General features: G+C 37.4%; 1 protein-coding gene across 1 annotated transcript in view; it reads left to right on the plus strand.

Annotated features, from left to right (window-relative positions):
* Anxa10 (annexin A10) overlaps positions 1 to 26,247 on the plus strand; it is a 52,523-nt gene that overhangs the window by 8,880 nt on the left and 17,396 nt on the right. Inside the window, exons 2-3 of the mRNA XM_048330573.1 lie at positions 8,530 to 8,611; positions 13,505 to 13,599. Coding sequence (XP_048186530.1) covers positions 8,530 to 8,611; positions 13,505 to 13,599 — 177 coding nt within the window. The remainder of the gene's footprint in view (positions 1 to 8,529; positions 8,612 to 13,504; positions 13,600 to 26,247) is intronic.

Raw genomic sequence — 26,247 nt, forward strand, 5'->3', positions numbered from 1 at the left:
AAAATAGGTGTCACAATCATAAACTCTCAGTGATAAGTGGAACTACTTGTTTTGTAGTGAGAATTTTTAATAGATACAGAAAAAATGTCAAAACTGAATTATGCACAATTTAGTAATCAGTAGAAGCTCTTCAGGATCTCTTGCCCTTAGGTTTTTGTCTGTCTTTTATTTTTCCATCCCAGATATTTTCAATAGTGGAATGATATGCCAAGTCTTATTTCAAGATAATAATTCCAACTTCATGATTTGGAAGACTTAATCTCTTTCTTATTATGTAAAATAATGATACAAGGAGATGAGAATACACATAACTTGTATGTAAATAATCACAGTTCTTGGGTTTTCTTCATTTTCCATAAATGACTCTAGAGTACACCTTCATGATCTAAGTGTATTTCTCTTCTTTACTTCTATAATTATCTTTGTATATTGGGAAACTGTTCACAGGACAAGTCCTGTCATCGTTAATTTGATGTAATAACTAATGTAATCAGTGATATGAAATCAGTAATGTGATATTGCAATTAAAAGCATCCGGTTAACTTTCACTTCATTAGATCATAATCTGAACTGAAACATTTTTATCTGTGATCTAGAAAGATGTGTATACATGAGGTCAATTTCAATATTCTTGGCTTTATTGGCAATGTCATTTGTTCTTCCTTCACCCAAATTCAATCTACAAGAATGCTCCTGGCTCACAGAGGTGTTAAAATAGATTTGCTACATTTTCCTTTCCTGTGAGACTTCCTATCACTTCAGTTTGGCAGTGTATCATGATTAGGTGATAAACAGGTGTTTATGATGTCCAATTATTGTCACCTTTCTACTCACAAAATTGTAGCCTAAGTTCTCCTTACAGATTTCCTCCACTTTACTCATACCCTGCTTTTCTTTATATAGCTTGCTCTTTAAACAAGAATGACAAGCAGTAGGGACTCATCTGCCTCTGCTATACCCCATTAGTATTCCCATGTCTGAAGCTATATCTTCACCCTCCAGCTGTGATTTTTTTTTTTTTTTTGCCAGTCCTGGGGCTTGGACTCGGGGCCTGAGCACTGTCCCTGGCTTCTTTTTCCTCAAGGCAAGCACTCTGCCACTTGAGCCACGTGCTACTTCTGGCCATTTTCTATATATGTGGTGCTGGGGAATTGAACCCAGGGCTTCATGTGTACGAGGCAAGCACTCTTGCCACTAAGCCATATTCACACCCCATGGCCACATTTCTATTGGAGCTAAATGCAACCCAGTGCAATTTCTGATTTAATAGTTTCCCATCTCTGAAAGTGGATTTCCCATTTTCTGAAAGTGGATCTGCACCAAAAATGAGATAGCTGTAAAACTTTATTTTGGAGAAACTTTTAGATTTAGATGTACAAAACATCTGATTTCCCAATTAGCCTTCACACACGTTGTAGAATTTCTGTACATTTTACATAATTTGTACTGAAAGAACCCAAAGGAGAATATTCCCATAATCAGGGGGCTACTAACTAAACCACCAACCAGTAGGATGTGGATCCTACCAAGTATCTGTTAATTTTCTTTTATTTACCTGCTCTAGGAATCATAAGAAGTCTCCACCTTGCTTTTACTGTCTGGTAACTCAGTATTCGCGAACCCATGATAGTTTCTCAGTCTCCCATTCTGTTTTATGATCTGAGACTTTTAGAAAGTACTTGCCCATGATGTGTAGAATGTCTTTTGAATTGTGATTTTCCAGTGCTTTACTTGATGAGGTTGAGAATGTACATTGTTGAGAAAAAGCAACAGGGATGCAATGCAAGTACCGGATCCAGCTTGCCTTAGCCAGCCAGGATCACGTGACTGAAACTTAGTACTCCCATGAAGCTCACTTAGACACAGAGCTTATCTGCTTTTTGGGAATAAGAAAACTTTCTGGCTCAATTTATGGAACTAGATTATACTTGAGACAAGAAGCAACTCAACATTATAAAAAAAAAAAAAAAAGAAAATTGGGCTGGGAATATGGCCTAGGGGCAAGAGTGCTTGCCTTGTATACATGAAGCCTTGGGATCGATTCCTCAGCACCACATGTATAGAAAACAGCCAGAAGTAGCACTGTGGCTCAAGTGGCAGAGTGCTAGCCTTGAGCAAAAAGAAGCCAGGGACAGTGCTCAGGCCCTGAGTTCAAGACCCAGGACTGGCAAATAAAGAAAAAAAATTGAAAAGAAGGAATTGTTATGAATGAAGATGCAAACAGACCCAAGCTAAAGCTATAATGTATAGGAAAAGAACGTACAAGTCTCAACTGGGGTTTGTCCCAATGGAGAGAGGCTGGTTCAGCGCTTTTAAAGAAACCAGTAGAGTTCACGATATTAACCAGTTGTAAAAGAAAAGTCATTTGGCACTCAAATATGACATAGAAGCAGCATTTGGCAAGTCTAACAGCTATCCATGTTTCAAACCCCCAGGAAACTTGGAAGACACAGTAATTTGTCTAAACCTGATAGTCAACATCTACAAAATCTTATAACCAACACGATTGATAGTGAAATATTAAATGTTTTACCTATCCTCCCTGATTGCCCAACCAGCCCTTCCAGAGGCTAACATCCTCATTCATTATTTCAACACCTTATTTTTTAACACAAGAATAATCATCAAAGATTTTAAAAAACAACAGATAAAACATCCTGGAAAACGCTAGGGTTTAAAATCAGAACACTTTTCCTTGCAGCTTGTCAATTACTAAGCCAGTGGTTATGTATAAATATTGTATGGCAATTTTTCATGAATAATGTTTTGAAAGAGGAACACTTACTTTGCTTTTAGGGCCCTACAGATAGCATCAAATCAGATAAGGAATATAAAGATGAGATTTAAGTTGCGTACAGCTATGCAAGTAGTAAGAAAAATAGAGCTTCCCTTATCCCTAGAACATAGTGATTATCAAAATACATTTGCATCCTATTTGACTCCAAAGCACAATATGTTTACTAAAATTAAATATTGCCTCATTTTTATTATATATTTTGATTAAATAGGTTAACAATATTTTATTATTAATTAGGTCACTCATAAGCAAGGTTGAGTATTATCTTTAGAGCTACTTTATAATGTTTATCTTCAAAAGAGAAGAAAATACCACAATAAACATATATATCATTTAGTCTATAAAGAAAAGTCATATTATCCAATCATGTCCAAGTTATTCCACTTGGAAGCAAATCCTCCTGACTATATTTGAAAATGTCAAAAGAATACAAGATGAGCATTCAACAGAGCATGACCTATTCTGAAAGCAATCAAAATAGTGCACCATAATTTGTAGACAATTAGATCATAAATACTTTTTTTTCATTTTTTATCAATACTTTTTAACTTATTCCAAGTAAGATTTCCTTATTAGTGACATTATCTAGCTATTGAAATCAAATCCATTCATTACATATTAAACAAGTAATGAATGATAAGAATATCCCCCACTATATTTCTTATTGTTTTGGAGATGAGTTAGGGTAGCAGTTAGCAACAGACAGGTTTAAGAATAGGCAGACCTGAGTTTGACTGTGGCTAACCCCACATCTAACAATAGAACTAAACCTCCCCCCATCTTTATTTCTTTCTGTGTGGCAACAGTACCAAACCCATTTGTTAGGGAATTTTAGTCCTTTGGAATGACAACACACTGTGCTGTTATAGCAAAATACCTAAGATTGAATAATTCATCTAAAGAAAAAACCAGCCAGGAACTTATTTGTTCATATTTCAAAAGTCTAGGAAGGACAAGATCAAAGCATCAGAAAGTTTTTGTGTGGGGAACATGCAGTCTGTGCTTCCAAGATGTTGCTGTAACAACTCTCTTTTCTGAGTGAGAGCTGTGTCTTCATATGATAGAAGGTAGAAGATAAGAAAAGGAAATTGTCCTCCCATAAAGCCTTTTATTAAGACGTCAATCCCTATTCATAAGGGCTCTGACTCTTGGAAAGTGCCACCTTTCATAACACCATCACTCTGGGGATGGTTTCAACAATAGTTTTGGAGGGTTCGCACATGACAATGTCACTATCTTGCACAGTTCTTGGTATATATTGAAAAGTTAACCGATGTGTACTGTTGTTTGGGGAGTGTAAAATTGTTGGTATTGGATTATGTCTTTTCTTTGTTTTACTTCTGTACTGACAACTTTTTCTTGGATCCCTTTTGAGTATTGTGTAACAGAAAGGACATATAAGTGGTATTACTCCTTTTCCCTTTCATTTTGTATTATTAACATCAATTAGTTGTATGAAGGCTTTTCACTTTGACAGGTGCACATATGCATATAATGTACATTGATCAGACTCAGCTCCTCCATAACTCTCCCTTGTCTTCACTTCCCACCTCCTCTTTCCATGCCAACCTCAAAAAGCCTCCTTGTTTCATTTTTTAAAAGAATTTCAACCATATTCACCCTCCATTACTCTCTCTCTGTCTCTCTCTCTCATCTCCCCTCTCTTCCACTCCTAGTATTTATAATCCAGAGACGACCTGTTTTATATTCCCATAATTCATTTTCTTATCACATTCTGCCTTTGAGCAAATACAGACACAGACCCAACCCCTCTGAATAGATACTGATACTCTTAGGTATAGCTCTTCCATTTCCATGGATTGGGAACTATTAATGAAGTTATGAAGAACAGAAAGGCATGAAGATGAGATACTAAACAACTGAACTTTCACAAAGGTTTTAAAAAACCTGAGCCTTCCTTCTCAGCTGAAATGGTTATGCAGACCTTCACCAGATGTGCCATCTCCCAGATGTGCCATCTCTGATCTCAAGGCCCCCGCCTTGAGTTCTCTGTATTGGGGAGGAAACTGTTGAAATCCCACAGGGCCTGATTGACTCTGTGCTCTCAGCGACTCACAAGTCCTTTTAGAATAATCCACAGTGGATGAGACTGTAATGTGACTGCCCTCCCAGAGCAGCGGGATTCCACCATTGTACCTCTCTAATAAGTCTCACTAATGAAAGGGGAGTTATTGCCTAAATTTCTGAGAACCTGGCTCTTATTCCACTCAAAGGACATACTTTAAAGCCTGGCAGAATACGTTCTGTACTAGAGAATGTTTCTCCTTCTGAGCCATCTGTGATGCGAAAGGGGTCTTTCAGAAATGTACTTAAACTGAAATATATGTTTATGTAGTTTTAACAAAGAAAGAAAGGTTTCTGGGCATGCTGACAGGGGTAAGGACACTGATTCTCTACTTGGGGAAGGAAGAGCATTTTAAGAAATTCTTCTAATATTTTCCCTTTCAAAAAGAAGTCTAAGAAATAGAGAAATAATCGAATTGATTGCCAGCAAAACCAAACAAACAAAGCAAAGCAAGGCACTAGAATTTGTTTCATACGAATAGGCTTCCTTATAAACTAACCATGTTGACCTAGGTGTTCTATATTTTTGCAAGGTAGATGAAAGAGCCAAAAGATATATCAGCCACGATACAGTTAGAAAGAATACTATAAGCTAGGCACTGATGGCTCACACCTGTAACCCTAGCTACTCAGGAGGCTGAGATCTGAAGATCAGGGTTCAAAGCTAGCCCAAACAGAAAAGTCCATGAGACTTCTATCCCGAATCAACCACCAGAAAACCAGAAGTGATACTATAGTTCAAAGTGGTAGAACACTAGCCTTGAGCAAAAAAACACAGGGATAGCACTCAGGCCCTGAGTTCAAGCCCCCATGACCAATACTGTGAGTGAGTGTGTATGTATGCATAAATACACACACACACACACACACACACACCACACACACACACACACATATACTGTGTTATCTTCAATGCGAGTCAGAGTTAGCAGGTCTTTATAGAGGGGCTTGAGAGGAGTTTATGTAGGACTATTGAGGAGCCATATCTTTTTTGTTTGTTTGTTTGTACAGAGAGGGCAAAGCTCCAGATTGTTCTGCCCTTCATGGAGCGTGAAGGTTCTCTGTTCCTTAATTTTCTTTTATTATTTTATAATTTTCTTGAAGTAGTATCTGCATCACAAATAAGGCCCCTATAATATAAAGACGTTACTTCACAAATTTCAAGACACAAAAAATAAACTCATAACTTGAAAAATAAGAAATACAAAAGAGCAAAGATTACTTATGATGATAATGCTGATTATGATTATCTGTCTTCATTCATATTTTATAGTATAATTCTAAATTATCTGGTTGACAGTAAGTATTTGTAATGAAGAAAAGACAATAGAATTTTAACTAGCTGGAGATATTTCATGTCTATAATGCTCCTATTTAATATTGATAGCCTTACTTTTATCCATTCTTTCTCTTGATATATTTTTTTCATAAAATGTATACCTCTTGCTCATAGGTTTCTTGGGTTTTTCTAAGTTCTAAGCATTTAATATTTATTTAGACTTGAGTTAAGGAAATAAAGCTAGAATTAATATGATTTAGTATATAAAAAATGAAGCCAATAGTGTTAACTCATAAAACTGTCTCTGAAAATCAAAAATTAAGGGGGGAAAAAAGAGACTTCTACATCCCATAACCACAAACTAAGCACACCTGTCTGTAGGTGCCTTTGCTTTAGTCTGTGCTACATTTAGCTGATTCTTCTCTTCAACAGTTACACTGAAGCAGTTGTCCTAGAATATCTGGTCTTCAAGGGAGAGTTCTTACAAAGGAGCAGCCACTCTTTTCTTGGGCCCGGGGCTGCCTGGTTTCAGACATCTCCAGATACCTGGATTGAGTGGCTCACCAACAGCTTTGTAATTTACATGCACACTTCGCCATTAGTGCAGCACAAGTTAAGAGACATTGATCTACTTCTTCAGCTAATAGCTGAGCTAAACTTCAAGTCTTTTATACACTTGCAACCATCCATTAGGACAGGCCCAGGCCAAGTGCTAGACTTAGAGCCTTGAGGAGTAAGATACTCTGTACAGGATTAGCTCTAATTTACAAGGCATGTGATTTGATTGTGATGCCAAATTACTTACAAGAGAGGATGGGTCACGATAAAGCTGACACACTTCAAAGTAAGTGCTGCAGGAAATGAGGGGAAAGGTTTAAATGCTCTGGCTTGATCCCCACCAGACACATTGCAATTCAAGTTCCTTCTCTGTAGCTGTGTGGGCACAGTAAGTCTCTGCTCCCATGAGCCTCACTTTCCATTTACAAATTGAGGGCAGCATTGGTGTAGCACACAAAATGCCTCTGAGGAGGAAGTTATGATACTACAAGACAAAAACCCCTTATAATACCTTCTTACTCACAGATAGGCTAAGAGAACTTTACTCCTAGGAAATATAAACTCAATTGAAGATCTCAGAAACAAATTGGAAATTTAATTGTAAGTGAACAAGCAATGTAAGATCCAGAGAAGGTTCTTCTATTAATTATATAAATCAGTCTATATAAACATGAGAGAAATACATAGACATATGTGTAAATAAGAAAATATGGTCACATGAAAATCACTATAGAGGTTTCCGTCTACCTCACATGGACAACTTCAGGTTTACCAATCTTAGTGAAACCAAATCCAAAAGGAATGTAATTCTTCGTTTTAATCCAAGCAATGTCCTTAATCCTCAAAAATCCTTTCATAAATACATCAGTGTTGGTATATTATTACTCACCTAAGGAGAAACTATAGTCCAGTGTTGTTCTCACTGACTAATTAATTTTCTCTTTGACAACAAATCCTGGAATGCTTTTTCTCCCCTTCAGATTGCTGCAAGCACAGGTTCTCAGAAGTCCCAGGAGACTCATTCATGATGAAAGGCATTTTTTTTTATTATTTTCCAATGTTCCTGGGCACATTGACAGCAAATTTGTAGAACTGGCCTTCTTAATAATTTTTGATGGACAGCTCTCACACGCTGTGTGTGGTATGGCACCAGTCCTGGCTGGCACTATCTGAAGCAATAGACCCTGCGGATGCAAAGCCTGCCTTGAAAGTTCTGCCATTTTATTACTGGCTAGAGAGCATTTATAGGGAATGTCAGTCCGATTTTTATGTTTTCCTCTGCTGCCAGGAGCTGCAGCTAAAGAGTCTCTTCCCTATCTGAATTGCCCAGATTTTTATGAATCATCTAATCCAAATCCAAATATTTCAATTTTCTCTCATACAATTTTAAGACCCCATTTATGTACAAAAAATATCCACAAGGACAAGCGCCACTTCAAATTCCTATAGATGATGTCAATCTTCTCAATGCAATTCTAGTTTTAGTTTATATTAAATAGTCTCCAGTTCCAAAGAAAAATGTTTGCTCTTCATTATGAACACATTTTAAATTTGATTCTTGCATTTTTTTCCTCTATGGGTTCTAGAGTCTCAGTGTCCTATTTGAATAATGAAACCCACAGGGTAGAGGCCATTGGGTGAACTAAACTGGAGCAAATTTGCTTCCTGTGTTTAGTATACAAGTAGAATATGTATTTCACGGACTGTGTCTTATAGTAATTTCAGTACACAGACTGTATTTTCCTAGAAACCATATTGGACCTCTAATGTGAATTATTACAATCTCTTTCTCATTGATATTTTTTATCAGGTTCAAGGAACCATCTTCCCAGCTCCTAACTTTAACCCCATAATGGATGCCCAGGTGATAGGAGGAAACCTACAAGGATTTGGTAAGTCTAGGAATTTCTACTTTTGTATTATTATAATACTGTCTTGCTTTCTTTTAAGATAATACTGTGGGTACAAATGATTTGATGCTTTGTTTATGAAAGGCAGTCACAGATCAAACAAAAGAAAATAAAAACAAGCAAGAAGTAGACGGAGAAGAAAGATTATAGAAAAAGACAGCAAAGGTGAAGAGATTTGCCTTGAGAAAGTCCACATGATCCTGACATGTTTGCCTTCATGATGATATCAACTTTCAACCCAAAAGAACCCTTGTCTACTTCCGGTTCAAATCCCCTTCCTTCCACAAGCTGTCCAAGTAAACCATGCTCTGAATCTTCCTCTGAGCACTCCTTACGCCTCTGGCTGTGCAATCCCCACAGGCGCTTGCTTCTCCCACTCCATCATCTGTGCTCACGTTTAGGCAGGGTCTGCCCCGCCTGCCTGCTGAGAGGAGGCTGACGTTTCAGTGCTTGGAGTTTGGCTTAACAAATGGATGGTTCACCAACTGAAGCTAGGGTTTGGAAAAGGAATGTGGAAAGAGGAGAAGAGGAAATTTGTTGCACTCATTTTTAAAAGATGTGCTCTCTTTAAGATATAATGTTGAACTGTAAAAGGTAACTTTTCCTTAAATAAAACCTATTTTCAAACCACAAAGACAAATCATGTGAGAGAAATAATTTCATAAAACATGCAAAGCCTTTGTTCATAAGAAAGCAAGCTCTTGGCTTTGAAGACAAGGTCACCTTTGCACAGTGTGTGTTTGTGTGTGTGTGTGTCTCTGTGTGTGTATAAAATATGCAGCACTGTGCTTTATTCACCAGCAGCATCCCATAGGAAAACAATAAGGCCTTTATGATTTTTAAAGTTGACTTCAAGAGTTTGCTATACTTTTATGCCTTTTAAGATATTAATCACCACCAGAGCAATATAGAGAAAACAAAAAGTTACAGACTAACTTTTCTTCAGGAGTACAATTTTTTCTTTAAAGCTATAGGTCAGCTCAATCTATTAACAATCCCCATAAAATTATTTGCTTCAGTTTCAATTATCCTGTCATTGAAATTTTAGAGTCAACACACAGTTTCCCTTTGTCAATGATAGCTTTTGGCTTCTCCAGGTTCTAAGCCCAAAGACTCCAGGAGTGTGGGTTTTATAGGGAGAAGAGCAAAATCTCAGCTCCAGATGCCTTATAATCTATTTCTCATGATGCCTTCAACAATATAACTGGGAAATAATTGCTAATGTTTTCCCTCAATGAAAATAATTGAAAGCAAAAAGCAACAAGCAAAATAAAAATTCATCTTAACTTGCATAAAAATTTATTAATCTCAATATAGTGATCAGTTAACATTTTGTGATAATGAAGTCAACTTTCTAGTTCACCATTGTTAACAGCTAATTGTTGCTAATTTCTAACTACTTGCTAGAAACGAGTAAAGAGTATTGATCTGAGATCAGTTAACATATACAATTGTCAGGTTATGTCCATAAGATCTTGGACAATTGGAGCCATTTTTGACTTACAATCCTAAAGCTTGACAAAGAAGCCAACACTCAGAATTAACCTTCAAAAAACAAAACAAAAACCCAAAATAACATTCAGAGCTTTCTTAGCCTAGATATTCTTCCTTGTTCTGGATTATTCTATCCTAAAGTATGAAGTTGGCTGTAGGATTTTGAATATGATCATTGTCAATTTGAAATTTCTTTCTATTCCTATCTGGCTGCCAGTTTTATCTTGAGTAGACATTGTATTTGTTCATGGAAGATATTGATTAGTAGGGTGTTTTTTTTTTCCCCTCTTGGTATCTTTCTCTGGTTTCAGTAATAGAGTAACAATGTCCTCAGAGAATAAGTTGGGAAATATTCCCTCTGCTTCTATAACACAAGACAGATGAGAGAGAAATAGATGGAGAGAACCAGTATTTCTTCTTTAAAAGTCTGGTAAGACTTCTCTCTCCCTGAAGTGAACACAGCTGGTCTGGATGTTTTTCTGGTTGGTAATTCTTAATTATTGATTCTTTTATGCATATAGGACAAATCAGAAAGTCTGTTTTCCCCTGTATGAGTTTGGATTGTATCTTTGAAGCAATTGATTCAAATTATCAAAACTACTAAATGTGTAGGAATAGAATCATTCATCATCTTCTTTTGTTATATTTACAATGCCCATGAAATTTGATGGCCCTTCTTTTATGTCTGTTACCACAAGGGTTTCCTGTTACTCTCTGTCTCGCTCGCTCTCTTTCTGAGCCTGACTAAATGGGAAATATAGATTTTATTGATCTTCATAAAGAAGTAGTTTTGCCTGTTTTTTAAATTACTATTAAGTAGTTGTACAAAGAGGTTGCAATTCTACAAGTCATGAGTACAATGCATCTTGATCTAGCCTTTTGATGACACTTCTTTCACTGCTAAAAATGTCTGTAATGTCTCCAATAGGCATTGCTATTTCTTTATTTTGTTTACTGTAGGTGTAACTTCTGTTCTTTTTCTAGTAGCAAAGTAGAAGCTGAAACTGGCTTCAGATCTTTCTTCTTTTATTATAGATGCAGCCATGTTAGAAAATGTCATCTAAGCATTGAATTAAGTATCTCACAAATTTCATTGGGTTGCATTTTCTTCCTGCCTGAACTTTTAATTCACCATATGTTACTTAGAAGTTTAATCTACATGTACTTTGGAGTTTTATAGCTAGCTTTTGCCTGATTTCCAGTATAATTTCTTATGGTCAGGGTATATTTTGTATGGCTTCCTTTAATTACAAAAAAAAAATGTTATATATGTTTTATGGCCCAGAATCTGGTCTGCCTTGGTAAATGTTTCATGTGAGTTTGAGAAGAATACAAATTCTGTTGTTGTCTGTTAAGTATTATTTCAATGAGGATTAATGACAGTTGATTTTCTGGAGACAATTTAATGTTATTTCTTTAGTCAAATAGCCAAATCCAACGTTCTGATCTCCTTCAAGGCCAGTTCTCAGGCTCTGATTGGCCTTCTTTGGCTCCATCATTCCTTCTAACATTGCTGGCTCCACTGAGTGGGCTGTTGGTCCAATGCTGCTACCATTGCCATGGGCACAGATGCCACAACTGTCAGTAGTGGTTCTGATGGTTCAATAAAGGTGGTTTTGAAGTCCATCTCCCCCATTGCTGCTGCCTCCACCATTGCCTCTTTTCTTCACTGTAGTGGCTCAGCTGCTTGATAAATTCTAAAAATCAAAAGTAATCAAGAAAAGACCACTCTAGAGAATCTATTATAGGACCTAATGTGGCCATACCAGAGCTAGAACAGGAGAGTTGTCATTTTCCTGACTCACAAACTAAACAACCTGCTTGTATACCAAGAAAGGGGTAAGACAAGGGTACCTGCACCAATAAAGACAAATCCATCAGGGAAATGAAGGACTATGTTGACACCAATCATGGCAGTCTCTCACATCGACAGACATGGCCATTACTTATGTAAACAAAACACTGTGTTTGTACCAGTTGTTCTGTTTGCTGAGCCACCAGGGGAAAAGCTTCCTCCATCTTGCCTAGGTGAAAGTGCTTTCAAGGTCTTCTAGAATTTATTAAAGCTTATGACCGTGAAAGCTGCAAGTTGTTTGCTGGGGCAGTGACTCCAAGGGGCAGAGTTGTACTTGGGTTCCAAGTGTCTAGTTCCAACCTGAGGACAGCCCAGTGGTCCAGCACTCAAGGCAACCAGACCCTAGCAAAGAGTCCAACAGCTATCAATTAGGGACTCAAGTTGCACTGACCCCAACATTTTACCTTATTAAAGGTAAAATAAACATCAAAAAGGAGTGCATATAATAAAATGTTATCACTAACATTAACACTGCTTTAATAGTATTTAACAGTGTTTTAGCAGTGCTTAACTCCAGCCTCAGTTCTTCAGAGATAGGTGGGTCCCTACCCTATGTATCACCATTGGAAGTTAAGGTAAGGCTATCACAACCACCCTATCATGATTCTACATGCAGTTAAATGTATTCAAACCAGTTGTGCCTTAAAGCACACGAGTCCCTTTTGATATGACACAATATGATATAGGATATGATATACAATATAATATGATATGTGAGGAGATGGAGGATGCATGACCCTGAAGCAGGGCCTACATTATGGGTTAGAGAGGTTGTGTTACCTACAAAGAATGAGGGGTTCACGCCTCAGAAATGTGCAGTGGCCATGTGCTTTCAGGATGTCCTCCTCTGTGAACCCTCCTTCTTCCATAGGTTCTGACAAGAGCAGCCATGGTTTTATAATGCATGGTCATGTGGGCAACACCTCTCTAACAGAACACTGAGAAAGATGTGGTCCTAATCTACATATTTATCAGCTTAGAAGTCAAGAAAGTCCCTCCCTCTGTTGGGGGTGGGATAGCATGTGTGGTGGAAGAAAAGTTTCCTTACTTTCCTGTTTCTTTTTTGAACCAGATCTTCCTATCAGAATAAAGGCAATCTATTGTAATTGTACTAACATGAAAGCTAAGAAGAACATAAGCTTTATTAAACATTTCTATGTGACTTTGAATTTGAGTTCAAATTGCCTTAAATTGACATCAGGGGTAATGCTTTCATATTGGTATTGATGCTTAAATAATGGGTTCTTCCTAATTATATCATTTGTATGGGTGTGAGGGGTGGTGGAAAAAGAGAGAGAGAGAGGGTGAGAGAGAGAGATCAGACAACTGCTTTATCTCTTGAACTACAGTCTACCCCTTTTGTTTATTTTATTTTTGAGGCAAGGTTTCCCTAGCTTTGCCCAAGCTGGACCCCATACTCACAATCCTTTGCCCCTGTCACCTTAGTAGCTAGGATTACAAATGAACACCACCACAGCCAGCTCATTGAAGTAGTTTTAATAATCTTCAACTATTATTCTTTCCAGAATGTGATAAAGATGTGCTGATTGACATTCTAACAAAACGTAGCAATGGACAAAGAGTCATGATTGCAGAAGCCTACCAGAGTATGTATGGCCAGGTAAGAGCTCCACCTCGATCTATTTCTAGGGCCAACAGCTGGAAACTAACAAGACTCTCAGAAAACTGGACTGTCACAGATCATAAAAATTTTAGACCACACCGTTAGAAACCATCCATTGTCATCTTAAACATACTCAAAGAGCAAAAATGATTTGAAATATATATGTGTGTGTTACCCTCACAACCACAGTAGCTGCCAGTTCTTTCCAAAATCATACACCTTCTCAACCTTCAGTTTTGATAACCTTAAACTGTCCATTGTGCAACTAAGCAGAGGCGGAGTGATCATTAGGTCAAAAAGTAATCCTATTTTTTTCCCCTCCAATTCTCTACAGATCCGAAATCAAAGTGAATTCTTTGCCAGCTTTTCTTCCCAACAGCATGCAGTTAGAGCAACCATTAAAAAGAAAAGAAAAGGAAAAGAATGACAGTTTAAAAATAGTTTTAGGCAATAAACTTACCCATGGTGTTTTAAAGTAATCACATTCTAATCTCAAAGCAAGTACCATTAAAGATTCCCCTTGCTTCGGTTATGCATTGAAACACAGATTTAGAACAAAACTCTTCAGACCAAAAGGGGCCTGAAGTAGCGATTACTTTGTCAACTGAGCATTATCAATGAACCACTATCATAAAACTTGCTCTGAAAGGAAGTCCATATAAATTTGCTCCATCTCTATAAAAATAAAAGATACTCTTATGTTTTAAGATGAATTAATGATCCCCAAAGCCACTAATAGTAAGTAGTGAAATTAGTTAAATGAAGCTGATGGAAAGACCAGTTATATTTCTTATTCGACATAAAACTGTTACCTTAGCTCATGCTCCCATGACACCAATACTAATTTTCTTTGGAAAGACAACATAAAATCTGCAAAGATTGTATCATTGTTAATGTAACATGATTTAAATTTGCCAGAGGCATGACTCAATTGGTATAGTACTTGCCTAGAACGCATGAGGTCTTCTTGGCTTATTTCCTGGTACTGCTAATAAACAGAAGAAGAAAAAAAAAGAAAGAAAGAAATCAGCTCTGTACTGGTGGCTCACTTCTCTAATTCTAGTTATTCTGGAGGCTGAGATATGAAGAACAGCAGTTCAAAGCCAGCTGGGGCAGAAAAGTCCAAAAGATTCCATCTCCAAGATAACCAGCTAAAATCTGGGCTGGAGATGTGGTTCAAGTGGCAGAGCACCAAATGAGAAAGCAAGACCAGCCAGCTTGCCCTCCTGGATACAGACTTTGATACTGGTAAAAACAAATTAAATTAAAAAATTAGAAATAATAAATTTGTGTAGTGTTATAGGAAACTCTTTTTAAAAATCCAAAAGTTTACATAGTTCTTCACTTTTTATACGTCAGGTTAATTGGGACTGACATGTTTTACTTTCTCAAGCGCTACAAAACTGTGCCAACACAGACTAAAATCATTGTGAAAAAAGATACTGACACTCAAGAGATTTGAGGCCCATTAAAGAACTGCTACTGGAATGAAGAGCTTTGCACTATACATAGAAAGTCTATGGGTTTGTTAGGCCCTCACTTACACTGAATTACTCCCCACATTCTGGAAAAACGTGGCTAGATTGCTTTGACTGAAAGACATAAAGGCCTGCCTGGGCCTTCCCCGAAGCCCCCTTGTGACTCAATTAACGTCTTACAAATTATTTCTCCTCTCCTATTTTTCTTTTTCTTCACTTACTCAGTCATGACACAGATCTTCATTTTTCCCCTGCCAAATCTAAGCTGAAACCCCTGAACTGGTCCCCACTGCTCCCAATATTTGCTCACTTCAATGCTGTATCCAAATTAAAGTCAGGGAATGACCCCAAAATCTTAATGTTTTGCTTCATATCCTGGTTCATGCCTATCAGCCTAGCTACTCAAGAGGCTGAGGTCTGAGGATTAGACTCAAGCTTGACTAGAAGCATAGTTCAAGTGGCAGAGACACCAGCTGTGAGCAAAAAAATCTGAGCAGGCATATGAGACCCTGAATCTAAGCCGCTGTACTTGCACATACGTATGAATCTCAGTTTTCACATACTACATCATCACTTTAGTCTTTGAATATTTACTCTAATTTGTCCCTCAAAAATAGCCCACTATACATGGAATAAGCCCAAATTTCTTCCCAGAACACATAACCTGGCTTGTATTCTGTCTGTCTCTATCATACTCCGTCATCCACTTCCTCACACACTTTAGAACACAGCCGAAGGCTGTCAGTCTCCAAATTAACCTTCCCCCAGTTCCCTCACCTTAGTGTTTCAGTCCTCTCATTTCACCTGCCATATATCTACCCCTTGTGCTCCCCAACACTGAGTACCACACTCATTCCATCATTCCCTAAAACCAACAGAACAGACTCTTGTGGCTCTTGGATAGTTCCTCCTGACACCTCTAATGACCATGCTTGTATCCATTTATACCAGAGTTGGAAGTGTTAAAGCTCAGAATATATTTGGTTCATCCAAGAGCTTAGCAGGAAAGCATGTTTCACACAAAGAAATGGCTTCATTACTGCTTATTGAGTGACATTGTGATAGCATAACTATGCAACCTGCCATGTTTACCCTCTGCTTTGAGCATGCTGCAGAGGCTCTGTGTGGGACTTTTCATACTGGGCTGTGTTGCTTTGCAAATCATACTGTAATCCTCTGAAGAAAGGGTGGGGGGATGGAGACTGGATTATTGATTGCCATCTCCCCAAAACTCAACCCAGGGTCTAAGGCACAGGAGGCAGTGTGTTTATTGAATATATATATATATATATATATATATATATATATATAAGGGATTGTCTTCTAGCCATTACTTTTTTTTTCTAAAACATAGGTTAAAGGGAACCTTCATTTAACCACTTCATAGTTAAAATGAATGCTGATAAATTGCCTAGAGTTCACTTCGCTTCATTGCTGGCTCTGACTGAGACCAGGTTAAATTTGCCTGACCTTCGGGAAGGTCTTCTTGACTTCCCTTGCTGCTCACATTGAGAATTACTTCTTCCATTTTCCAATTGCCACAACCTCCCTTTCTGTGGACAGTATGCATACATTATCATCACTGCTTTCATTTTCTGTTAACATGGATAATGGAGAGTTGACAGAATTATTTGCTTAGCTGCTGAACAAAGTATAAGGTTAAGCATGTTCCTGAAAGACTTCTTTGATATTTCACATTAGTGCAGGGCTGCTGTATTTCATCAAAAATTTTTGCTTTACTCACCACTGAAAGTAATCTCAGCCGCAACTAAATAGCCATTTGGAAAGTGGTTGCGTGATATATTTATCAATTTAATTAATGTGGTTACTAGTGATCTTCTCCACCAGAGCAAATGCTAGTCTATTGATGGAGTCATGCAACCAAAGGACCAAGGAAAAGTCTTTGGAAATGGGGAAAGGACTATCCACACATGACAAGTTTGACAACTGAACAATAGTTCCCAGAGTTCAAATGCAGCACTGAAGCAATTGCTTTCTCAATTCTCATCTATAATGGGAGCAATCACCTCCAAAGACCACAGTTTTCTGTCAGTCACTAAATGATACTTCTGGTTATACAACTCAATGCAAAGGCAGACCTGACCAAAGGTAGAACCTAAGCCAAGATCATCTGTCTCTAAGCCATGTATTCTGTAGCTTCTCAATAATAATCCACTGTTCTTCACTGAACCAGATTCAAGAAAGACAGATGTCTGTACTGTGAATTCTTTCACATCCTATGAGGGTTGGCTGCCCCCACACCAATACTCAAGAGAGTTCAGTCTATTTAAAAGTGCCCCTCACCCAAAGCCAATGCTGGCACTCCCTATCTTTCTTGTTCTTACTTTTTGTTACTTATCACTGATTGCCTCCTGGCACATTGCATAATATATTTGCACATTACAATTCTTATTTACAATGTATCACTTCCCTATGAAATACAACTCACCATTATTAACTGAGTTTCTCCTAAAGTGTATATGTGAAAGCCTCCCCCACCCCCACCCCCAGTGCAGGGAGATAATTAAGGTAAAGTAAACTCAAAATGGTAGGGGCTAATCAACCAAGGCAAGAGCCATATGAAAGCAACAACATCAGGAATATATGTGCACAGAGAGAAGGTAACTCTTCAATAAGCCAGGAAAAGGGACTCCACTAAAAACACTACCTATAACTCCTAGTTCACAACAGTGAGAAAATAACTTTCTGTCGTTTCCTGAATTCTGTTACAGTAGCCTGGGCTGACAAGTATCAATTGGTATTCAATACATAAAGTACACATGTGGAGAATTAGCTTTCCATACACATCTTCCTATCATTGCTGAAAAAATATCAATATGTTAAGATTAGCATATCAAGGGAGTGGATTAGAAGACTATTTCTTTGTCCACCTCACAGTCATCTGTAACAAATATTGAATCTTCTCATCCACTCCTCACTTTAATTTTGAGAAAAGATAGCAGACATATTGGTAGTCTCAAAAGCTAATATTATATAACTTGTACATATAGTATATAACTTGTCACAGCTCAATGGCATACACATTAAACTAAATCTAAGATGATATAATTACCTTACCTTCCACATACATAAAATATTAACCTGTTGGTAAAAGAGTGTATTCAACAAACAAGAAAAATAATTAATAGTTTCAAAAAGATGTTCCTGTAAAGTTTTACAAATTGTTATAGCCTGAATAATTATTTCTCTTTGGGATAACTTACATAACATCTGCTAAAGGAGAGAAAAAGGACTAGGAAGGAAAGATAAACAAAATACCATGCATTTTTGTAGCCATCTCGATTAGACTTCAAAATCCACTTAGAATAATTTTATAATTTATAAAACTATAAATTATAATAATTATAAATGGGTGCTTCCATTTGCAATGATAATTTCTGTTTAAATTTTAGTCCATAATAAATGATACAAACTTTATCATTTTGAGTCATTCTATCCTCATGGATAGAATTTCATTACAGTGTAATTTTGAAACAATGTATAAAACAATGTGTTTTTGACATCTTAATAATCACACTCAAATTGTCATCTCTTTTGCACTGAACTCTCCTTGTGTCACAAGTAATGCTCCTTTTTTTGATATTTTGTAATGTTTTGTTTTTAATAGAGCTTCTGAATACAAAAGAAAACATGCCATGGTTGTCTTCTGATTCTGGCTTATTTTACCTAGCACAGTGATCAGCCATTCCATTCATTTAATTGTAAATGACATTACCTGGGTGTTCTTGAGGGCTTAAGAAAACTTTACTGGGTGTATAAGCCACATGTTTTTTGGTCATCTGTTGATGAGTATCTGAGCTGGTTCTCTGACTTGTCTATTATGAAAAAGGCCACAGCAGGTATGGATACACAGACAAGTCTATTGGTTACCGGTTTGGGTTCCTTCTGGACATAGCCAGTATTGGTACAGATCATATGAGTGTCCTTGCTTAACTCTTGTGGAACCTCCATACTGGTCTGCATGGTGGCTACACTTAATGTCCATTTCCACCACCATGTATAAAAGTTCCATTTCCCCCTGGGCCCTCACCAACATTTGTATCTCTTTGTTTTCTTGATGATAGTTACTCTGACTGGGGATAAGATGGAATTCTAATGATTTTTTTGACTGACATTTCCCTAATGGATAAGGATGTTCAACCTTTTTCACCTATTCATTGGCCATTGTGCTTTTTCTTTATGAGAACTGTCCAATAAAGTTGCCGGCTCATTAGTTTTAGTTTTGTGTCAAGAACTACAAATGCTATGAGATTTTTACCTACACACATTCATGATAGCAAGTTAATCAACCCAGATGGTCTGATAAAAGACATGAGACTTCTGGGTCAGAGACAAAGCAAGACAGTTCACCACTCATAGTAATAGTGATATCCAGAATATCACTTTTCCAAAAGCTTTCTGAACCTCAGTTCCCACCGATCAATGAGACTATGGCCAGATAGTATCCATACATGCAGTATGTTGCATTGTAGAAAAGTTATCATGAGATAAGAAGTTCAAATTATTGATAATGAGCACAGTACATGCCAAGCTTTAACCAAGTATCAATACTCTATCTCTGTCTTAAAGACATTTATCCCAGTAGAAAAGGCTTTGTTGTATATTTGTCGTCACTTTATGTAACATTCACTTGCATCGCCTCACTTCTTTGCTACATTGATTACTGACAGATTGTCTTGTGATTTCACCAAATACTGGACCATTCTTATTATTCTGACACAGACTGACAAAGTCATTAGGGTGTCTCAAACAGCATTTAATTAAGCACCTGTCAACAGGACGCTACACAATGGAATATGGCCAACTGACCATATTTACATCAACTCTGCCAATACCAGTTCTTAAAGCCCCATCAGCCAAATGAAATCAAGGAGCGATGGTATTCAGGCTTGAGCAGAAGCTAATTTCTTAGTCTCATCAGAGAGTAAACCCTTAGGATAAACATCTACCAAAATGACACCAAGTTATTATCAGCAGTCACAATCATCACATAGACAAAACTCAGTCTATGCAATTTGTGCTATGCCAAGTATTAAGCCAAAGAGAAAGGTTTAGCAACCCCAAAGTGAGTAAAATGATTAGCAAGAGAAGTATAGGACAACACTATGAGAAAAGACTTAATTTCTGTCTGTAGAACAGCCATTGTCCCAGTTGATTCCACATCTCTGGTGATGAGGTAAACCGAAGAGCAGCCCTATGGACATAGTCCTCTTTGACTTACCTGAGTCATCAGTCAATGGCATTTGGGACAACCGATTGAGGTGCCTACTAACTCAACAGCTTACTTCTGGAAGCATAGTAGGAGTTTAAGATTTCCATAAAGAAATAGCTGCTATTCTTTTTCCACAAAAAGCCATAATTCTGTGGGAGGAGTCCAGAACATTCTACAATGAGAAATTTTCATTTAGTAAAGAACACTGGATGATTTTCACACAACTAGCTAACCCAAGCCAAAGTGCAGATGTCACAAGGCCTTGTAGATGGGACACTCATCTTCTACTAGTGTGTTTATTATTTGCACTTCATGGTGACCAAAATGAGTGGTTTCCAAGGGTTCAGTCATGGTTGTGTGATCCTAGAAATATAGGTGAAATATCAAGTTGTTGGGATCACATTTGCATATGTTCCTATCAAGAGCCTGGTCTCTGATATTTAAATTCATTAAAGAAGAAAATAAAGTAATTAAATCCAACAGTGGAAGTGACAATTCAGTCAACCTAAAGATCATCAATTACAAGGACCTTTGTTTAAGCCCATCATTGGAACTTGGATGTATTTCCACCACTGGGTCCAAACTGAACTGGGGAAACTGTATCCAACAAACATATTCAAACATGACTGCTTGCAGTCTCAGAGTGCCTGGGCCTGTGCAGATAGCGTGATGACCCAGAACGGAGATAGGAAGACCAAACTCTTTGTTGCTGTAGTTGCTACTAGTTAACTTTTTCCTTTATTTTTTTTCAAATTTTTATTATCAAACTGATGTACAGAGAGGTTACAGTTTCATACGTTAGGCATTGGATACATTTCTTGTACTGTTTGTTACCTTGTCCCTCATACCCCCCACCCTCCTCCCCCTTTCCCTTTCCCCCATGAGGTGTTCACTTCACTTAGCCCAAACAGTTTTGCAAGTATTGCTTTTTTAGTTGTTTTGTTTTTCTTTTTTTACCCTGTGTCTCTCAATTTTGGTATTCCCTTTCAATTTCCTAGTTCTAACACCAGTATACATGGTTTCCAATATACTCAGCTAAGATTACAGAGATAGTGTAGTCACAGCAGAGAATCACAAGCGCCCAATAGCTATACCTTTATGAACACATAAGATGATGCTAAGTGAAATGAACTCCATGTTATGGAAACGATTGTTATATCACAGTTGTAACTACTTTCAACGTCCCATGTGTATCTGTAGCTTCTATTATTGATGATGTTCTTGTATCACCTTCCTGTGGTTGTACCTACACTAATTTTTTCCTTTAAAACCAGAAGAATTTAGTGGAAAATGACAGGAAAGTTCAGGAGCATTAGAGTAAGACAGCAACAATGAAAAAGAAATAGGTTCTTTACCAGACTTAGGTAACTGTGACCCTCTGTACCTTTAATAACAACAGTAAATTAAAAAAATTAAGAGAGGGACAATGCATTAGTAAGCCAAGCACACTTATTTTCAGTATGAAACTATGAGGATGTCAATCAAATAAATTTGCAATGTCGTAGGTCTATATGGTGTGGCATGCTGATCGCTATACTATCACATAGTTCCCTTTTGATGAAATATTTCTTTCTGTCCAATGCCAAGGGAATCACTTCCTTTGTCACTTGGCTTTAATCCGGTCAAGGAGAAATCAGTTTTTAGTGAGTCAGCAGTTAAAATGGACATGGAAGCATGAACAGACTGAATGGCAGGGACAAACTTTACCTAACAGGAATTCTAGCAAAAGACAATATGGGACAGACATGCACAAATTTCTGTTTATTTCTTGTCGGTGTCTGGTGAATCTTTTATCTGCTTTAAAGATTTTTTTTTACAATTTGCCAAGTCTGTTTTCAGCTGTTATTAGTTACTTAAGATGCAAATTACATTTTATTGTAGAAGTTTTGAATTTCTAGAATTTTTCTTGATTTCTTTTCAATTCCATTATTTTTTTCTCCGTGCTGTTCTTTCTGATTGCTTTTAAGTGTGTTAAATTCATGGAAATTAACTGTTGTTGGCTGAGTCCACCTTCACTCTGGGAAATTATTTCTAAATGCATTTAATGGTACTTGTATGTAAAAACTTAAAAAGGAGGTTTCCTTTTCAGAGAGAATAATTTTGTTATTCTGGAAAGACAGAGAATTTCTGAAAGTTGGTTTTGCATTTATTGTTCTTGGTGTGCCAGGAGAATCAGCAGCTTAGAATTAACTTTTATGTTGATTTCTCTTCATGGTAGATAGACTCAGTTCCTATGAATAGAATAAATTTGAACTTCCAGCCCAAGGTTAACACAATTCTACTGTTTCAAATCATCCCAGAAAATATTTTTCTACTCAAAATGGAGGCAATAAGTTGCTACATTTCTGCCCATTTTCTAGAGCTGAATAATACTTTTTCCCTAGAGTTCACTCTTTGGAAAGTAATAACATATCACAAATATGATCCTTTGAGGGTCCTAACCTCATCAGTGAAATTTTAGACTTAACTCCATATGTTATACTCTCCAATAAATATTCTTCTGTCCTTTAAACAATGCCCTATGTGAAGCACTAAACCCCAAACCATTAGCTCTCAAAACAAGTTCCTGCCTCCTCTAAGAACAGCTCATGTGCCTCCTTTCTAGTTTTTCTCTAGTATTTTACATGTATTTTCCTCTTTCTTCTGAGATGATATATGTGTGTGTGTGTTTGTGTGTGTGTGTGTATGTGTGTGTGTGTGTGTGTGTGTGTGTGTGTGTGTGTGTGTGTGTGTGTCCCTGTCTTAGAGCTTGAACTCGGAGTCTGACCACCATCACTGAGCTTCTTTTTTGGTCAGGGCTATGGCTCTACCACTTGAGCCACAGCTCCACCTCTGGCTTTTTGGGTAGTTTAATGAAGATAAGAGTCTTGCAGGCTTTCCTGTCTGTGCTGGCTTTGAACTGTTATCCTCAGATCTCAGCCTCCCACGTGAGTAGCTAGGATTACAGGTGTGAGCCATAGGAACCCCATTGACATATGCTTTTAAGGAAACATTTGTTGTATTTCTTTTCCCCTCAGAGGGAGAGGGTTTAGGTTTGTGTGTGTGTGTGTGTTAGTCAACTTTCTAGCAACCAATTGTCATTTCTGTATTCCTAAGACCTCTGTGAAAAAAAAAAATGTGGGAGGAAAGAGAATGATTTTTGTTCACCTTTGAATTGCTAAGAACAACCCCTTGTAAATAATTGTAGAATTACAAATGATTCGATACATCCATTTACTCATTCTTTAATTTCTATCTATTTTCTAAGTGTTTACTTGCTAGCAGCTGTAGTTTCATGGACCAGCAACGTAGCATAAACAAAACAAACCAAAAACACTGCCATGATTAAGTTTATATTCTACCTGAGTGAGAGAGACACAAAGCTGTAAAGTCTGTCCTGTTAGAAGGTTATCGGTACTGTGGAGTAAGAATGCCAGAAGAGAAGTATAGGAACTACTGAGGACCTGAAATTATTATTTTCTATTTGTAGGTACTCAGGTTTGAATCTAGGATGTCAAGCTGGCTAGATACATGCTCTACCACTTGATTCATGCCATAGCCCTTTAGTATGCTATTCATTATTTTTGTAAATAAGATCTCACATTATTCCCAGGGCCAGCCTCTGACTATGATCTTCTAGCCTCTACCTCCTGGGTAGCTGAGATGGCAAGTGGACACCACCTACATCCTGTCTGCTGAGATGGGAGTCTCCCTAATGTTTTGCCTGGTCTGGCCTTGAACTGTTATCCTCCAAATCTCAACCATCTAAGTAGTTGAGATTACAGAAGTATACCTGAGATATTTTTAACAATGAAGAGGCTCACATACATATAGTAGGGAGTAATATAAAAGGCAGAGTAAAGAGTAAGAACAAAAGTTCTATGGGCAGAGTGGTTCTCCTGTTCCATGAGGAAGTAGCTGGTTACAGCTCAAAGAGAAAAATCAAGAGTAAAGAGAACAGCAGGAGATGAGGGCAGAGAAGTAACCATGAGTTTTGTTATACATTGTAACAAGGGACATTTACATGGAACAGAACACATATTGTGTGCTTTCTTCTCAGTTCAGTCATGTAAAAATTGATAGAGCTTATTGTGGAGTATAGAGCGGAACTTTTTACAGAGAGAGTGGCTAATGATTTGTGATTTTGCTGGAAACACTGTCAGATGTGTTGAGAGAATCTGGGGCGCAAGCGCAGAAGGGAAATTCATTGGAAGACTACTATACTATGACAGGAAAATAATAGCACAGGGCTGTAGCAGTGAAAGTGATAGCAGTGTACCATTTCTAGGAATGTAGTTATGTGCTTTTAATGATGGGCAATTCTAAGAAATGCAGCAATAATTTTATTTGCTGTGCAAATCAAAGAGCCAGACCTGGTAAATCATGCAAAGACACATAATCCTAATCGGGAGGCTCAGATCTGGAAAGTTTTAATCAGATTGCTGAGGTCGCAGCCAGAGCGATCAAATAGTGAGAACTTACTTGAAAAGTAATGAAAGCAAAAAGGTCTGAGGGCATGACTCAAATGGTATAGTTACTTGTGACAAGATCTTGAGTTCAACCCCCAGGACCACAAAATAACATAAAAAAGATGCGGGGAGGGATGTATTTATAATATCACAGCTAATACTTTAAACAGAATTAAAATTATATTGTAAAGACATGAAAGGATGTGTGATTTTTCATGTGAATTATGTTCATCAAATTTGTTTTAGAAAATTACTAGAGTTATAGTAGGTATGTGCACATATACACTCACACCTGAGTTACAAAATAGATATACTGCACCATCTAGTGGTTTTACTAATCTCAATCTAGAGCAGAATACAGAAAGATATAGTCATTAGTATAAAATGCTGAACAATATAAAGAAACTGTATGGAAAGGGGATAGTTGATCAAATAATTGTGACTAGAAATTGGATAAAATATTTCTGTGCTCAAATCATCTTCAACATAAACATGGTCTTTGTTCTTTAAACCAAGTCAATAAATTAAACTTTCTCTCTTCCAAACACACTTATTCATTATTTTCTTTCCATTTCTCATCTATTCACATGCATATCTAGTCCTGTACTAGAGCTAGATACTGAATTTAGGGAAATCTCTGAGAAAGTCTGTCCTTGAGACTTGGTGTGGTGGTGGGGATATACATATAAAAATCTATCATAAAGTACAATCACCAAAATGGAGCACAGTAAAATTCAAGGAGTAGTGGTGGTGAGTAATCAACTTAGTTTCAGCAAAACTTTCTTAGGAAAGGTGCTAATTCTAGTGCTTTATTTTTCCTTCACCTACCAAGTGCCATTCTCCTCTCATGATAAAGGCATATTGAGTTGATCCATTTGCATCTAAGTCTCCAGATTGAAGTGTCTAGAAACATCACATTCACAACCTGTCTGCTTCATTCCTCACTTATGCCTCAGGAATAGTTTCCAGTAGGCAGCTTCCAAGAGACTCTGTTTCTTGTTGAGTTCTGGGGTGTTATATAACTTGAGTGCAGTCAGGTTTCTCACTTAGGTAGTACAAAGATCACAGTTCCTAATTCATAATACTGGCATAGAGGTACTAATATTAATGCGTCTGGCAGGTGCAAGTGAGAACTTGATAAGTGTTACTGGTTACAATCATCTCTCCTGCATTATCCATTACTAGGCCCTTTCTTCTCTGCACTTGAAGGGGAGGTTGATCTAACTGACTGACATCTGAAATTGCCCTAAAGCATTTAGATTTCAAACCAAATTGACATTTATGTTAAGGAATCATAAGAATTTCAGATGTGTTCGTTCTGTTCTTCCCAGATCCATGTCTTCTCTGCCCTTGAACTCCATTGTTTAACTGTGTGTGTGTGTGTGTGTGTGTGTGTGTGTGTGTGTGTCTGTGTGCGTGTGTTTGTATTGGTCGTGGAGCTTGATTCAAGGTCATATGTTCTTTTGTTTTGTTTTGTTTTGCCAGT

Source organism: Perognathus longimembris, chromosome 21 (genome assembly GCF_023159225.1).
Source record: "Perognathus longimembris pacificus isolate PPM17 chromosome 21, ASM2315922v1, whole genome shotgun sequence".
In the NCBI taxonomy this organism is placed as follows: domain Eukaryota; kingdom Metazoa; phylum Chordata; class Mammalia; order Rodentia; family Heteromyidae; genus Perognathus; species Perognathus longimembris.